At 55.3% G+C, this 16,247-nt stretch overlaps 5 protein-coding genes across 5 annotated transcripts; 2 read left to right on the plus strand and 3 right to left on the minus strand.

Annotated features, from left to right (window-relative positions):
- Positions 1–74: 74 nt before the first annotated feature.
- BESB_068550 (DnaJ domain-containing protein) lies at positions 75–3,465 on the minus strand (the record flags this gene model as incomplete). Its single annotated transcript, XM_029365248.1, has 7 exons — positions 75–218; positions 644–745; positions 1,214–1,362; positions 1,842–1,967; positions 2,372–2,432; positions 2,592–2,749; positions 2,925–3,465. The coding sequence occupies 7 exons, from the start codon at positions 3,463–3,465 to the stop codon at positions 75–77; spliced, it is 1,281 nt and encodes a 426-aa protein (XP_029218831.1).
- Positions 3,466–5,660: 2,195 nt separating this feature from the next.
- BESB_068560 (uncharacterized protein) lies at positions 5,661–8,103 on the plus strand (the record flags this gene model as incomplete). The annotated part of the gene is made up of 4 exons (XM_029365249.1): positions 5,661–5,782; positions 6,337–6,488; positions 6,723–7,027; positions 7,543–8,103. The coding sequence occupies 4 exons, from the start codon at positions 5,661–5,663 to the stop codon at positions 8,101–8,103; spliced, it is 1,140 nt and encodes a 379-aa protein (XP_029218832.1).
- A 2,619-nt stretch (positions 8,104–10,722) lies between these two features.
- Positions 10,723–11,691, plus strand: BESB_068570 (uncharacterized protein; the record flags this gene model as incomplete). The annotated part of the gene is made up of 1 exon (XM_029365250.1): positions 10,723–11,691. One exon carries the CDS (start codon positions 10,723–10,725, stop codon positions 11,689–11,691), a length of 969 nt encoding a protein of 322 aa, XP_029218833.1.
- A 1,319-nt stretch (positions 11,692–13,010) lies between these two features.
- On the minus strand, positions 13,011–13,286 carry BESB_068580 (uncharacterized protein; the record flags this gene model as incomplete). Its single annotated transcript, XM_029365251.1, has 1 exon — positions 13,011–13,286. One exon carries the CDS (start codon positions 13,284–13,286, stop codon positions 13,011–13,013), a length of 276 nt encoding a protein of 91 aa, XP_029218834.1.
- A 959-nt stretch (positions 13,287–14,245) lies between these two features.
- BESB_068590 (putative dynein light chain) lies at positions 14,246–15,627 on the minus strand (the record flags this gene model as incomplete). Its single annotated transcript, XM_029365252.1, has 5 exons — positions 14,246–14,287; positions 14,566–14,625; positions 14,846–15,080; positions 15,213–15,369; positions 15,567–15,627. 5 exons carry the CDS (start codon positions 15,625–15,627, stop codon positions 14,246–14,248), a joined length of 555 nt encoding a protein of 184 aa, XP_029218835.1.
- Positions 15,628–16,247: the final 620 nt, after the last annotated feature.

A 16,247-nucleotide genomic window follows, 5' to 3' on the forward strand; every position in this document is an offset into this window, starting at 1 on the left:
CTCCCGATGCGCGCCAGCACAACTGCAGTCACAACAGTCCCAGCAGAGTTACAAGCTCGCGGGGCTGCTTCACTCTAGCGCCAGTTGTCTTTGTAGGACGTGTCGATGCCCTGGATACGCTGCTTCTTCTTCACCACGTCGTCGTCTTTCCGCTGCTCGCGCTGGTGGCGGACTCCGGTGAAGGCCTGCAGCTTCACGTCCTTCGCGCGGATAGCACTCTGCAGCGTAAACAGATATAACAGACAGACTGAGGCTTAGCCGCTTCGCACCGTCTCCTCGCAAGCGCGCGACATCCTCACACACGACACAACCGGCTCCAACGTACAGCATGCGAACGAAAGCACGCATCCCTCGCGGCGAGCGAACGAGCGAGACAGGGCAGCGAAGGTGCCGCTCCATGAAGAGAGCTGCCCAGAGAGCTGACTCTCGGCGCCACGGCCGCCACGGTTCCGCCTTACAGTCCTTTGCCGCCGTCTCGGCGCACGACAACATGTGCGCTTCTGTCTGCTGGAAGAAGAGCCATATGCCACGTCAGAAAATGTTGAATATTCTCATCAAAATATCGGTCTTCGTTTAACTTCAAAAACTTCTTGAATGAGTTCTAATCGACACGATGCTTTTTCTTCTAGGCTGCCTGACTTACCTGGTAGTCTCGCCACGCGCCCACGCGCTCGTCGCGCTTCTCCAGCCACTCTTTCCTCTCCTTGCATTTATCAAGTTCCTCCTGAGCTTGCTTCTCTAGTTGCTGCAGACCCCACACAGCGACGTCGCCTCGCACAGAGTCACTGCTTCTCCTTTTTTACTGAACCACAAATTGAGGGTTTATGGATAAGACTTTTGGCTTAGCACCAGAGAAACCCAACTCAACCTTATGAAAAATGGAAAAAATAAGACTTGAAAATGACACATAATTGTAGAGGCGAACAGACACGTGTCCTCTCCTCCTTTTCTTCCTCCTCGTGGCGCGCACGTGGCGACCTGTCTGCATCTGGATTTCCACGCTGCGAGCTTCCACCCATAACAAACGGATGTGCGCACAGGGACGCATCTGTGAGGAGGAGCCTGGTCGCCTCCGCCCGCAGTGCAGGCGGGGAAAGCTCCCCCGCCTCCTAGCGACGTGCAGCAAGGAGACGCGGCCAGTCTATCGAGGCGACTGTTGGCTGGGGCGTGACCCCATCTGGGGAGAGAGAGACGGCGCGAGACAGACACGAACCTCTTTTTCATATCGCTCGTTCGCCTGGCGGGTGCGCTCCGCGTATTCGCGTCGCTCCTTCGTCTCCTCCAGCATCTTCTCGCACATGTTCATGATTTCTGTCTGCAGCTCCGCCGGGTCCTCGGAGAGCAGCGGCACGTCGATGCCTTCTGAAGAAGAAAAAAAACAAAAAGACGCCAAGCTGCGCAGAATCCCACACGAAGAGACTGCACGGGGTCCGACGGAGTCGCGACGGCCCCTCGACCCTAAACCTTAGAAACACAACAAACCTGCACGTCAACCGCCGACACGAGAAAGAAGGAAAAAGCGCGAGGCGCGATTCAGTGCTCAAGGATCGCCGACGGAGCTTGCAGAATGCCCAGAAAGAAGAGGAAATCCGATTCCAACAAAAGAAACGCAGCACTAACTTAGACTAGGAAGTCCATATTCACGCAGACGGAGCAGTCTGAACACACCAGAAATGATGCACAGACATCAGTGAAGGCTGGAGCTTGAGGATCTACGCACAGAACGCGCCTTTTCGTGCGGGTGTGGTAAGCAATTACAGGCTTGAGATAGCGGCACACGCGCCAGTCGCCAAATGAATTTGAGACACAGGGTTGACTTTTATTTCCTCCTCTTATCTCACGAGTTCGGCGTTTCTTGTTCTCTTTGGCGTTCTCCTTCAGCACGCGCCGTTTCGCCTCCTCAATCACGTCTCGGTACTTTTCTCGCATCTCCGCTCTCTGAAGCTGCTCATACGCCTTGTTCACCACTGCGAACGCACAGCAGAGGACCCTCGCATACGCCGCAAGACTTTAAAATTTAGGGTTGACGTTCTTTCGCGGCCGTCCGCGTGTCCCCTGCACCTGCATCCTGCCCCTTTCTCGCTCGACACCTATACCTCTCTGCCTAACTGGCGAACGATAGACATGCAGACACATACCCGAGCGCTTCCATATATATGTATACATATAAGTGAGCATACATATATATATATATATATATAGGTGTTCACACAAATATGAATAGACTGGTATTCTCTGGTGGCGCAGCCGGTATGCGCAGAAAAAACCGCGCGTGCATGGAGGCAGAGACGAAGCGCGCACGGGAGTGTGGGGGTGTAGAGTCACCGCAGCGTGATACGACTCCTACGCTGCGAGATGTGAGCAGCCTCACCCTGGAAAGCCTCTTGAGCCATTGGATGCTTGCATTTGTCAGGATGGATGAGGAGAGAGAGCTGCGAGACAAAAACAGCAGAGTCCGCGGCTGTGAACCGTTTGCTTTCTTCCGAGGAGGATTCGCGCGCGAAGCCCCTCTCCATTCAGCAACGCAGAGACAGACGGCCCCGCCCGCGAAGCGCACTTGCTTCTTCGAAAAAAAGGCGAGGCACACTCACCTTCCTGTACTGCTTGCGAACGTCGTCCTCCGTCGCCTCCGCGCCGAGCAGAAGCACTTGGAAGGGCGAGGAAAACGTCTGGCAAGTCAGGCGCAGACACTCCTCTTCAGAGCTCTTGAACTTCCTCATCGCCGCCTGCGTCTCCTTCTTGCCGTGACCTGAACGTAAAAAAACTGAATCACCTCGCTGGGGCCGCCGGCGCGCGGGGACCTCGCTCGCGCAGGCCAGGCCGAGGCAACTGCGCGGAAATGAGACCTCTCTCTTTCCGCCCCCTCCCCTCCCCCCGTTGGGGGTGAAGTATGAACACAATACACGCACCGCGCTTCTCCTCACCCGTCGACTTTCCTGTGACTGCTGGCAGGTCCTTCACTTCACTCATGAAGAGTTCGAACGCCGCGTCGAGATTCGCGCTGTCGCCCTTCGCTTCTTCTGCCTCTGCATCTTCCTCTGCTTTCCTTTCTTCCTCCTCCTCCTTCAAGAAATCGTCGTAGGATGGGAACTTGAGCCGCGAAGGCCCCTTCTCTTCTTCTTCCTCCCGCGCGTGCTCTTCGACCTTGGGCCTCTCCTCGTCTTCTTCCTCCGCGGTCTTTGCCTCAGCCGCATCCTCCTCTGCCACTTTCGCGGCCTCAAAGGCCTCAGGCGCCTCGCCGTTCGCCGGGTTTCCTCCTTTGTTGGCCTCCTGCTTCACTTCTCTGTGGAAGCCCTTTGCGGAGGTCTCTGAGCGACACACACCCTCCTCTCGCCCTGCGGTGGCACGCACCTGTCTGTCTTCTGTCTCGCGTCCTGCCACCGCTGAGCTTGACGAAGGCGCACCGAAAGGGTCAGCCGACCCTCCCTCGGGCGTGCCGACATGCTCGTGTGCTGCGTGCCCCATATTTTGCCTTTTCTGAATTTCCTCCTGTTGCCTCCGCTTCGAAGCTGCCAGCGAGGGGTGCGACGTGGCGATGCCTGAGCGACGGGTAGCCACGCGCTGCACTCCAGAGGAAAACAAGAGATTCAGAGCAGAAACACGAAGACGGAAACGAGGAACAAGCTAGAGAAGGGAACAAGAAGGGGCTGGGAAGCAGGAGCAGACAAACAGCTCGCAATCTCGCCTGCGTGTCTGCGCGCGAAGGGCAAGATGCCGCGTGGATCCATACAAGAAAAGCTTACGGTCTACTGATGACGAGTGAGGAGCGTTCACAAACAAGCCTTAAGTAAGCGAAAGCGTTGAAGACCAAGTCGACGCGAGCGAGCAAAAGACGCAGATAGAAGGGATGTAAGCGAACTCTGTCGAGAGCTCGCTCGCCTTCGCCCTAGGTGCCTAGCTCGGCAGACACGGAGGTAGCTGCTGACGACTCCCGCGTTCCTCCTTTCTTGGAGCACACAGGCGAGGCAAATACAAAGAAGAACTCGCGCCAAGGCAACTGGAAACAGGATTTACCAGCGCAGCTGTGGTGCGGCGGACGGCAGAGGACCGGCAGTGCGCTCTGCATGTGCATGCAGTCGGATGGCGATAAATTAAAAACCCTCCGTTGCACGTACCCGGCTGCGGCTGTTCATACTCTCTTCGAATGTCCTCTCGGCGAGAGAAGGAGAATAGGAGAGACATTTTTACTCCACACATTTTCCCGACGTCAGCGTGCGGCCTGAGTCGCGCTCGGCGACTAAGCTGGGCGCCGTCGGCGGCACAGCAGGTGCATGTGCCAGCTCTCAAGAATGAAGCGGGGGGTTGTGTGAATTTCTCTTCCTCTGTTACCCTCGAGCTCCTCACTTTGCCTTTTATCTGCAGCTTAATCCGGAAAGCTCGCGCAGTGCCGAAATCCTGGCGCCGTGAGTGAAACAGGGGGCCCGCTGGGCAGCGAGGTGTATGTACACCGAATCGGATATCAGAATCTTCCCGTTTTGGGCGGGAAATCATCATTTGAACGTCTCTACGCCATCTAGGCTCTTTTGGGGAGTTGCTCTTTTGTCATCGAAAGCCTTTCATGTTTCTCCCGCTCTGCAGTTGGCTTCCTCCACGGCGGTATGCTGAAGGACCCCCCTGAGGCACGGAGCCGCAGCGCCGGCGATCTATAGATCTATAGTTGTCTTTTTGGCGCTCTCGTTCCACAGACATGGAATCTGTTCTGCGACTTATAACGGATTCCTTTTCTTCCTCTATCCGCGCCACCAAGTATGTTTTCTCACACGGGAAGCCAAGCGGCCGTCTTTCGCGATTTTCTGAGAGTCCTCGTTTGCACATGAATCCTACCCTTACGTCAGCAGCAAGAAAAGTCTCCAGAGAGACGACTCCCCTTCTGCCTTCTTGTGGCATCGACAAGGCACCCGGCAAGTGTATTTGCGATCTCTCTCACGTCGTTCCTTGTGAGCGTTGGCGCGTGAGTCCGCGACGCGAGCGAGAAACCGGTTTGCTGCATTTCATCGATTCCAGCTCCGTTCGCCGCTCCCCTTCTCTTCCACCTTCACTTTTTTCAGCTTCCGCTGCACGAGCTGCCTTTCATCCAATGTGTCTCGATCGCTGAGGAATCGCCAGCCGCAATCGAGGGCGGTGCGGCGCTCGCGACTCCAGACGTCAGCAGTCGTTGCAGCCGCAGGCAGCGCAGCGCGTGCGTTTTAACCAGCAAAGCTTTGACGGAATCTAGAGGCGCGAGGCGTCTGCGCTTCTGCGTTGGGTGTCGCTGACTTTCTCGTCGTTTTGGCGCTGCCCCGCTACTGCAGAGAAATACGGTTGTCCTCTTCTTCAACTTTTCACCACAGCAGCTCGTTTCCTCGTCTGTATTCTTGCCCCCTGCGCGCCTGCGTCTTCACGGCGCTCTCCTCGACTTCCAACGCTATCTTTGTGCTGCCGTGGGAGCGTCTCGTCTGTCTCAATAGGAATTCCTGCAGCGCAATCTGCGAGCTGCTCACGCTCTGCCACGTCGCCCAACTCCTGTCTCACTTCATTCAGCGTTACGAGCCAGCGAGTCCTCCTGTCTTTCTCATCTTTATTCTTCTGCGTTTGATTCGCTTCCCTCTGCGTCCACACGCTGTCTCGGTTCGCGCTGGCGGGCATCTTCTGCGAAGAGCATTCTTTCTTTTTTTGGCGCGATGGCGTTCCTTCCCCAGCGCAGTTTTTCGCTGCTGGGCAGGGACTCCGCCGAGCTTTTCCTCGGGCTGCAGCTGCAGCAGAGACGTTGGTGGACTCGCGCAAGCGGCATGCGGAGCCCTGTGTAAGCGAAACGCCGAGGCCGCTGCGCCGAAGAGTCTCTGCCCTCTCCCATCGCCGGGAGGAAACAGGGAAGGCGTCAAGGCGACTGCCTGCGTGCAGGCGTGAATCCCTGCGGCTCGCGCATCCAGAATGTACTTTGGCTCGTTTTTCTGCAACTCCACTTGAAGCGATCCCATATTTGAGCTGCACATGTATATAGCTACATATAGATATATATATATATATATATATATATATGCATGTATGTACATGTATATACTCCTGTAATTATGAGCACCTCTCTCTGCGCCTCTGTCTTGTTCATGTCCATCGTAAAGGTGGCCTCAGCGCATCTGTCCGACAATCGCGTGTAGTCGTCTACGTGCATGCGTGTGCACATGCATCTGCGTGTCGGTGCCCGTCGAGTTGTATGGCCTGCGTGTATCTCGTTTCCAGTCTGCACGTACCCCGTTGTAGAGTCCGGGTATGTCTCGATGTAGAGTCTATATGTGTTTCCTTTCTAGTCTACATGTGTCTTCCGCGTACGTGTTTTCGACTGGCGTTGTGTATGCGCAGGAAATGGTCGCGCGACTGGGAAGTTCTGAACCGGAAAGTCTACTTCGCCTTTGATGAGCGCGAAGTGCGCCGCTCCTTGCTCGACGCCGTCAGCGCCCACCGCAAAAGTGTCTCTATCTTTTATCGCCTGATCAACGTCGTACCCGGCGTCGGTAAGTCCGTCCCTTCCCCGCCCACGTGGGGGTTGCGCCGCGCTGAGCCCGTTCTCCGTTGGCGCTCTGAGCTTTCGCCGCACCGTCGCCGGTGGGCGCTTCTGCCTGCCGACCTCCACGTAGCCGTCTGCGTGCCCTCTCTTCTCCTCTCTTCGCTTCTCGTCTCTTCTCGTCTCCGCGTCGGGCTGCATACGCGCATGCGTGTGGGTGTGTCTCTCCGCGTCTCTGCTGCAGCCCACACGCTCTCGCTACCGGGGCCGCACACGTTTCTCCTGCCGACTGACGAGGCGTGCCGCGCGCACCTGAGCGCCGCGACCCTCGACGCGCTGAACGCGCGCCTCGCGTTTCTAGAGGACCAGCAGACGCAGCGGCTGGCGAGTTCACGCTCACCACTCGAGGGCGGCGCCCTGACCGCCTCGCGCGGAGGCACTGCGGCCGTGACCGCGGCTCGAGTCGTCAACGTGACTGAGCAGCTTCGCGCCTTGGCCCTCTCCCACGTCATACCCGGGGAGTGGAGACTGAAGACGCTCATGCTCGCGGTGAGCCTTGCTGCGCGCCAGAGACCTGCAGCCAAAAAGGACTCGAGCAGCGAGTGAAAAGCCGACACTTGTGTGCAAGTTGGCGAACATCGTGGTGACGGAATCAAATGAGCTTCCACGGTCTGTGTAGTGGGCCTGTCGAGTCGCTTGAGGAGGATTTGATCCTGCGTATGACTTAGGAGATGCAGTGGCACTCACTAGAGGCGGACTCTAAAGCTTATGCAAGCTACCTTTTTTTAAGAAGTATATACTACGAGTCCGAGCGTGTCTCACCGCTGGGCCGGAGTATCTTGCGTGTCGCTTCTCGGATCGTGGGATTTGCCTGCGTTTGGAGGCGTTGGTCATCCCCGTGGTGCCATAATCTCTTGTTTCGAGGCGTATGATCCTGGAGGCCGTTACTGATAAGCGCACTCTTGGTAAGCCGTGCATAGCCACCTGGGGCTCTCGAGAAGGCCAAACGCTGCGGCTACGCCGTGCGACGCGCCCTTCTATTTCCCTCTTTCGTGTTTTTGCAGTGTGGAGCCGGCGATCCGCGCGCCCAGAGTAGCTGGTTGCATCAGGACTCAGTCGGCGAGCTTATCACCCCCGTCATGTACGCGTCGCGCCTCGGCGGCTCCGCTTCCCCTCGCGGGCGGAGGCTGACTCGCGGCACCGCAGGCGCAGCGGGGCAAGGGGCTAAAGACGCACTCGACATCCAAGGGGACGCGGAGGCCGGCAGGCGCCCCCCTGTCGCCCACCCGGTCTTCTCGTTGCCGCCCGCGTTGTCGGCTGAAGAGCCTCTCCGCGTCTGGGTGGAGCCCTCGCGGTACGCAGCGCTGCTCCCCATCACGACCAGCACCAACTTCGCCGCGCGGGGCGCGATAGATGCAGACAGCGAGACGAGTCACGGGACGGACGAGGGCAGGAGCGCCGCGCACGCTGTCGGCGCGCGAAGATTCGCGCGGGTGGGCGGCGCGCTCAATCTCTGGATTGGAGGCGCGCTGGTACTGAAGGGAGACCTGCGGAGCCACAACGGCGTGGTGCACTTGATCGATAAGCCGCTGGTGCCGAAGCAGCTCCTGGCGTCATCGACATAAAGCAAACAGCTTTCTCAGATATGAGAGCGGCCGTTCGCGTGCGGCCAGAGGGGACACGCCTCTCTCCGTGGCCTGTGCTTCTAGACTCCTGCGGTGGCATGTTGCCGTACTGTATTGAGGTTTTCAGCATCAATTATGTTCTAGACGTAAGAAATGGGTTCCTGAGCTCACTTTTCTTAGCAGTGAGAGGCGACTCTTCGTGTGTCCGCGTGACTGCCTCGCGCGTGTCTACATTTGAAGGCAAGAAAAGCTGGAGAGAAAACTACGAACTCCACCAACGATGCACAGGGCGAGACGCAGTGCGACAGGTTGCGCTGCTCGCTTCCTGCTTATCAGAGTCCACTTAGACGATATGGCTGCACGTATTTCGGCCGCAAAATACACAGGAAAACATGTTGAGTCTGGAAGCGGGAGACTTACAGATGTCAGTGAGAGAGTGAATAAGAATGGATCCTTTGAAACAGTGCACCGATTACCAGCGGCGGCGCGCCATGAAATCATAGGATTCCTTGTTTACGTGTAGATTGAGAAGAGTCATAGAAATAATCCAAGAATAAGTAGAGTACTAACATAAGAACGGTCCCCACCCCTGCGGCGTGAGTGGAAACCCTCCACAGTGACGACGTCGCCGCCGTGCTCGCGTCTATCTTCCTACGTACACATTCGCAGAATTAGAGGGATCCATGTCTGCCGTCTCATCGCAGAGGAGATGCGACCCCATGCTTGCCGTGGCAGCGCATCAGTTAGGCGTGTAGCGTGGAAAAATTCCACGTGGGCACGACGAGGTGAATGCTGTCTACGCGCGAAAAGCTGGGCAATCAAGGAAGTTCAGAGAATCGGACGCGCTGGCTGATCCCAACATGTTCAGCCCAGAGAGCATGCGATCCGAGAAATCAAGTTTCAGTGGACTATTGTCTTGTAGGCGAGGAAAAAACGCGATGTCGCTGCCCCCCGTTTGTCCTAGACACCGAGATTGTTCCACAGACACCCGTGCTCGGAATTCTCTAGTCGGTCAGAAGAAAAAACTGGAGCTGAAACTTTTCGAAGTGCATCTTTCCCTGCTGTTGTGGAGTGTTGTTATGCTAAATTTCTGGCGTACAAGCGCGTCGCAGAGCAAGTTTCAGAGCGGGACACAAGACGCAGCTAGATAACGTATCTAACTGGTCCGCCTCTTGGGATGCCGGCTCGCCATTTGAAGAGGCACCCGGTACAAAGGAAGGCGAGTTCACAAACTGGGTGCGCGACCATGCACCGAGCAGGACAGAGAAGTGTGTCTGCTTCGCCTATTGCAGACCTCACAGCTTTTCCTCACCTTGACGCAGGCACGGGGCTAGTGAGCTGCCACGATTTGAACTCGGCTGGCTGCATGCCCTGTAAATCCAGGCGCCGCTCGATGGGGCACGGATGGCTCAGCTGGCCTTGCTGCTCAAAGCTGATACGAGCACGCCGAACGGATTCGGATGAGCTGAATGCTCGGTGGGAATCCAACGTGACATGTTTTGCATTTCGCAACGCTTTTTCCGGTGGAGCGTTTTGAAGCGGAATTCTTTGTTAACGGTCCGAGCAAGCGGGGCTGCGCGATCAAGCGCGAGCGCGGGCCGCCGTTGACTGTTTGCGTACAGACAGCAGCTTTGATCCCGGATTTCGTCGAGAAAATTGCGCTGTCTTGCATGAGAAGTATTTCAAACAGGAAGGCAAGATTTCTGAGGAGCCAGCCTGGCGCGGAAGTGGGGCCTCAGCTGGTTTCCGCGGTCTTCCATGTGTACCGTACAGCTGTTCGCCGCTCTTGTCTTGCCCCCGCGGGCAACAACTCTGTCGCATGACTCAAAGCCTGCTGAAGAACGTCGGAGGAGAAGGTGGCCTCTGAAAACTTGCTGAGCCCCAATGTTTACATGAACCCAGCGAAACAGGCGACTCGTTCGCGACTCAGGGGCCCTCAGCTGCCACCGTCCGGCCTCTAATTGTTTTGCCCGCTGTTGGCTACGCAGATGCGCGTGGGGCACCAGTGTTCTGCTGACATCCCTTCCTTGAGTATGAAAAGAACCTTTTCTTGAGATTCCCTGCTTCACTTGGGGAACTCGTCTCGGTGGCGTCACTCCGAAGATGCTCTGCCTTCCCGCCTGCCCCTTCACGCTGCCATCAGCTCCGCCTCTGAACGAGCGTCAGCCGGAGTGAACACGAGGAGGACACAGTGGGAGCCAGGCGTATATGAAGAGGCAAGGTAAAGCGAGTTGACTCGCGCTGCTATTACGAGCAGGAAGGCAGTCGTGATCCACCCTAACGCGGGCAGCTGTCGGGTTACCAACCCCGAGTCCGGCACTGCCTCGGTCGTGGATGGGCCGTATATGTTCTCAAACGCAACCTACGAAATACAGAAATAAGCCCCTTGCGGAGGCGAGGCCCATCATGAAGCCCTGGATTCAGGACAGATCTGCACGCGCAACGACCTGTCTTCGAGGCTTCTGTGACAGTCTGATCCAGCAAGACTTGCGCCCGTGGCCGCGGCGTTGTGCGCAAGCTGAGGTGTCAGGAAATTCCAGCCAAGGCGTCGCGCATGGTGGAAAGGTTCCGGATACCAGATCAACCAGACGAGACTGATGCGTGCCACGAGTCTGTACGATGTGCCTCTGCGCGCCATTTAGTCGTATTCCTCTAACATGCAGGGCGTCGGCTCTTTACTTGTTCCCTTTTTTCTACTGCTGCTTCCTGGTTGGCTTTCTGGCGCTGCTACCGGCGCCGTTTGCCAACCGCCCCCTCTTCTCGTGCTGTTGTCTCGCCTTCGCCTTCCTCAACCTGCTTACATCGATTGTTGGCCAAATTGGCGTCTTTAAGCGGATGGATGCCGCGCTTCGGGGCACAGTCGTCCTCTTGGTGATGGAGAATCTAATGGTTTTTTTCATCGGTGTCTTCGTGCTCGTCCACCTAGTGTCAATGCGCCCCTCCGCTCTCGCCTTTTTTCAGGAAGGAGATGTCGACTCAAAGTTGCGGCTAATGACAGATCAGCGAGCCTTGGCGCTAGACGACGAAGACGCGGAATTGCGTATGCTCGCCCCAGCTGCCAGACCGATGGGAGAGTGTCTCCTCAAGTTGTCTATCGAGACAAGATGGTGGATCGCTATGGTTGCCAGCGTCATGCTTATCATCTGTAGCGCTCTCACCTCGTGCTGTCTTCGTGCGGTGGCGGAATTCCAAGCAGAGCTTGACGCCGAAGCTTTCGTCGAAGACGCAAGGCTCCTGCGGGATAGTGAGAGGATGATGCTGCTGCAAGCGTCAAAGGGATATGGGCCTCTGCCCGATACCTCTCTTTTGGCCGGCAGCGACTCTTACAGATGGCAAAAGGACAGCACTTCACGAGAAGTTAGTCCACGAGCGGCGTCGGAAAGTGATGGGATCTCCACGCACAGACTGGTTGCCGGTGAATCAAAGCATCACCTGCATCAGCAGCAGTCAACTTCTCAACGAGCAGTAGTAGTCGACGCCACAGCGCACCCTGAAGGGGACAACGGGGGCGATATATCGACGGCATCGGCGTTTCCCGAAGATGCCCATCAAATCGATGCCGTCGCCGAAGCGGATGGCCACGTATGAAGTGAGCTGAGGTAAAGGCAGCACAGTGGACGTTTGCAACGCTGGAATGAGTTCCGCGGCCGCCGTATATAGAAGGCTCAGTCTGTCGTGTACGGCGGTGTGTCTTCTCTCTAGCTTTCTCCGTGGGAATTTAAGTTATATAGACCATCTCCCTCCTTTGAGTAGGCGTCAGTGTGGAGAATTAATTTTTGAAAACTACTTCGCGAAAGCGTGCACAATAAATGCGCGATGGCATTCAGGATACTCTGCCGCTGCTACACACGTTGTTGCGTGGCACTAGCAGAACAAGGAGGGCTTTTCACGCACAGTCCCTGAAGGCTTGACGGAAAGTCGCGTTCACAGCAGCAGGGACGGCCGGAAGGACACTGTGAAGCATCAAGTGGCCGCGCGATCGAAAGACGTGTTAAACCACTGCAGCTTCGCTACATGATGCGCATGGCCTGGATAGTAGAAACATGCATTTACGATAGTTGACGCGTAGACCAATGTCATCCAGACGCACACAGCCACGAGAATCAAAGCAAATGTCTTTGCAGCGACCAGCCTAAGCTTCGACTGGCGCTTCTAGACAACAGGGATATGCAAGGACACGTTAAAGCATGCATTTCCGCATCCCTTGGACGAAATGTTCTGTGGAGAACCGTCAATCGTGGGTCTGGAAGCGCCACGGGCAGAAGCAGGCACACGCAGGTTGAGCTTGGACATCGGGAACCACTGGGATGAATGGCCACGGGCAAGGAGTGCGGAAACATGCTGCAACTCGGACACCGGCGTGCAGCAATATGTCGTTCGGAGAAAGAAGGGTCGCAGTAAGTTTTTCTTCGTCTTTGCCACTATAGAGCTCCTCCAGTCTGATCAGTTCTTCGTGCGTAGGCAGAGGGGCTGATAGCAAAGAAGCCGTACTGACTGTATCTAAAGAGAGAGAACACCCACTTTCGGAGAAAGGCGTATCCACTGTGGACACAGATTCGCTCGGCTGGCATGCAAGCGCTTCTTCATCGAGGTGTATCCCTTTTTGCAGTGTCCTCCTGGCCGATGTTCCTGAATGCGGTGCCGCGTTCCCGCCCACTCTTTCACCCGCAGTCCTTGCCCTGTTGCATCTAGCCGGACGGTGCTCCATCGTGCGTCGGGACGTTTCAGCTCGACTGCACGATTTTGGCTTCCGCAGAGTCAGATGCTGCCGTTCGATGAATCCATCTATCCATGTCTGGCAAATCGCTCCTTTCCTAAGTCTGTAGTGTTTTGCAAGAGATCGCACAAGCCTGTCAACAACACATCTCTTCATTACTACGCGCTCGCCCGTTCACGGGGCTACACACTTACCGGCTGAGTTCCTGCCGAGAATACCGTGCTGATACACCGTCACGAATTCCGAGCTCTTCAACGAGTGCCTGCTCAAACTGGGCTAATGGCACCACCTCAACGCAACGCCTTTCCTCCGGCGGCCGCGCAAGATACTTTGCTCTGTTCCGCCTCCAATATCTTATGGTGAAGGTGGTGACATCAGCTGCGCTAGCAGCGTCGTTGACACTCAGGTGATCTGTGTCCCTCAGGATTTTCAGTCTTTCCGCATTCGAGTAGACGAACCGGGTCATGGTGTACCGGCAGGTAGCACTGACTTGATTTGCACGAGTTGAGGAGACCACGACACCGGAAAAATGGCTTCGCGGTGTATTTGTGAAAGATTCAAGAGGGAACAAGGTGTTAGTTTATTCGTCTCGACTTTTAAGATCGGAACGGTTGCTGTTTTTAAAAGGACTGAGCTGTGGCGCGAAGGCGCAGTTCCAGGCGTTTTGGTGTACGTACACTGTGTATTCAAGCTAAAGGTTCTGAATGAGTTGTTCGATACATACTCCTCGTGTCAGTGATTTTGTTTCCGGTGACTTGGACCAGCGTTTCTCCCATTACGCCCAGTGCTGGCGGGTCAGCTGCAGGCCCTTGGACTTTTTCGAAGAGAGTTCCTTCACGGTAATACCGCTGCGGCTGGGATAGCCGGCCCTCATCAGAAGAAAGCTAAGCGCATCTAACGGACTTTAAAACGTGTCTGCCACCATCAAAGTTGTTGCTCTGAAAGCTTGGGCAGAGGCGGACCTTAGATCCGAAGCGTGGTCTGGCGATCGGTGCGAGTTTTATCGAAGAAAAGTACAATAGTGACCCTCAGCTAAAGCGTTATGTTGACCCAAAGTGACTCGTAAGCTGGTGCAATCGACGGGCAGGTTATTTGAATCGCAGTTACGATAGCTGCATGAAACAAGACGCGTTACCCGCCTGCAGTCGGCTATTTGGAAGTAACTCGGAGCCTCATCATCCGTAGGCGAAAACTGACGAGCCAGGGTTTCCTCCTCAGTGACACGACCACACAATTGACAACTGCGACAATTCGTATGACAAGGAAGGAAGTGGAGAAGACAGAATCGGAACGTGGTAATGCCGTGAACGTGAACCGATGAGTTCTCATGTTTGGGAATTCACGGTTCACATTCACGAACTCATGCGATAACATGGAATGTAGCGTGGTATTAATGCTTGCCCAGTAAGGGCCACTTTGGAAGAATTAGGGAAGCGTTAGAGCCTTTTCTCTCATATCTTCAGTTACCTGCAAACAGTACATCGCGCGGCAGGCTTCATCCAGTAGCTGGTCTCCTCGACGCAGCCGCAGGACCTCCTACTGTAGAGGGCATCAGCTCACTGTTTCTCCGTCTAGTGTTGCTAGCTTGGGTAGTCTCCGAAGCATTTGTGACCGCACATCATCCTGACAAGCAACGGCCCGAGGCAACCCATTAGACCCAAATATTCAATCTTGGACGCCGGTATCCCTTCACTGCATGCAGGCTGAACGGTACATCGCGATGCGAAGGGATAGGACTCTCTTACCACTGTATCGTAGAAAGGATTTCCCTTAAAGAGGACGTTTACTATGGTAGGGAGAGCGGCCTGCCGCAAGCGCCAGCAGACAGGTTTCATAGTCGACATGAGACCTTCAACCGCTTATATGTGTGGAACAGTTACTGGCAGGCGCAGCCTGGCTCCTCAGTTTGCGTATAAGTACAGATCTACGTTCCAGGAGATACACCCTTATACGAGTCCCGGCTCGAGGTCACACACAGCAGATCTGGTATGGACCGTAGCAACCGCTAACGCGTATCCAACTTACAAGCTTTTCCACCTCTTCCCACCCTTTCACTTTATTGTTAGACATGTATAGAACCTCAAGCTTCACGCACGGCTGCAGACCGTCCAGCCTTTCGATCTGGTTGTACGACAGCCAGAGCTCGCGCAAAGTCTGGCCGACTTCTTCCAGGCCGCTAATGCGTTTGATTTGATTGCGAGCGAGAGAAAGAATCTGCAGATTTTCTGAACATGGTACAGAGGAGCGTCCGCACAAGGGTCTTTAATGCAAATTTCCGTGCCTTCCACCAGGTAGCACATACTAGATGTAGTGCAACCTTTAGTCGGCTCGCGGGTTCGTAGATTCCTCCCTCAAGCAGCGACGTTAGTGGAATAGAACGCGAGCGCTTGACATACTGAGGTTTGGCAGGTTTATCATCTTCTCGATGCTGTTTGTTGACAATGACAGATGCCGACAAGTCGTCAATGTGTTCAAAGAGTTATCCATTTTTTCGATGGGCGGCAGCATGCATATCAATTTAACTTCCTCCGCATCGGACGCCGTCTGCCCTGCGGTTACACCGACATACCAACGAAGGCGCAAATTACGCGCACCAACTTACAGTTCCGCGGACACACTCCTAAAAGCAGAAGTGCTGCAGGGAATGACATCCCGCGAGGAACCTTTCACGCGCTTCCCCCGTCGGGAATTTGGCGGTCGACCAGAGGCCTAAATTCACTACTCTATCCATTTTGCAATAGCTGACCGGTTTTCTCCTCGAACAGTTGTATCGCTTTCGCGCAAGTCGTTCCTCCAGACGACTTCATGGTGTCGCACTATGGGTTTTGGTCGCCTGGACTTTTATAGCAAGACTGTTTAAGCCGGGGGCTCTCCGGGAGACACACCCCCTGGGTGTAAATTTAACGAAATGATTTGGCTACCAGTTACAGCTGTGTTCGAAGGGGGGAGGGTTGCGGGAGTAATATGCCACAGCGCGATCTGTTTGGTATTCCTCTGTCTTAATTCCAAATACACGGGGTCTCATCACGTCCCCAAAAAATCTTTGAGGGTGCATGTCTCAGATTAAGTCACAAGACGCCTATTGTGGTGAATCTCCGGGTAAATGGGTAAAGCACCTTCCTGTGCTGTGCTGCAATCTGATCTTTGCGGCAAAAACGTGGCAGTCAGAGCGACACTGTGGGCGACCGAAAGGCGGCCGGTGCAAATTTTTCACAGCTTTCGAGGGGGTTACTAACAACCAGGACGGCTAGTAATTCGCGAAAACACGGGGACGGTTCTTCTGTCGCTTGTAGTCTGCCTCTCATCGGAGTCCAGAAAGCACTTCCGTGCGCCGTGCATGCAGAGGCTCGCTTGCTTTCGCAAAGGAGGCAACCAACATGATCAAGAGACGGCGGTCTCGACTGCCTTAAACGGATACTACAGGACA

This window comes from Besnoitia besnoiti, chromosome VI, assembly GCF_002563875.1.
Source record: "Besnoitia besnoiti strain Bb-Ger1 chromosome VI, whole genome shotgun sequence".
Classification (NCBI taxonomy): domain Eukaryota; phylum Apicomplexa; class Conoidasida; order Eucoccidiorida; family Sarcocystidae; genus Besnoitia; species Besnoitia besnoiti.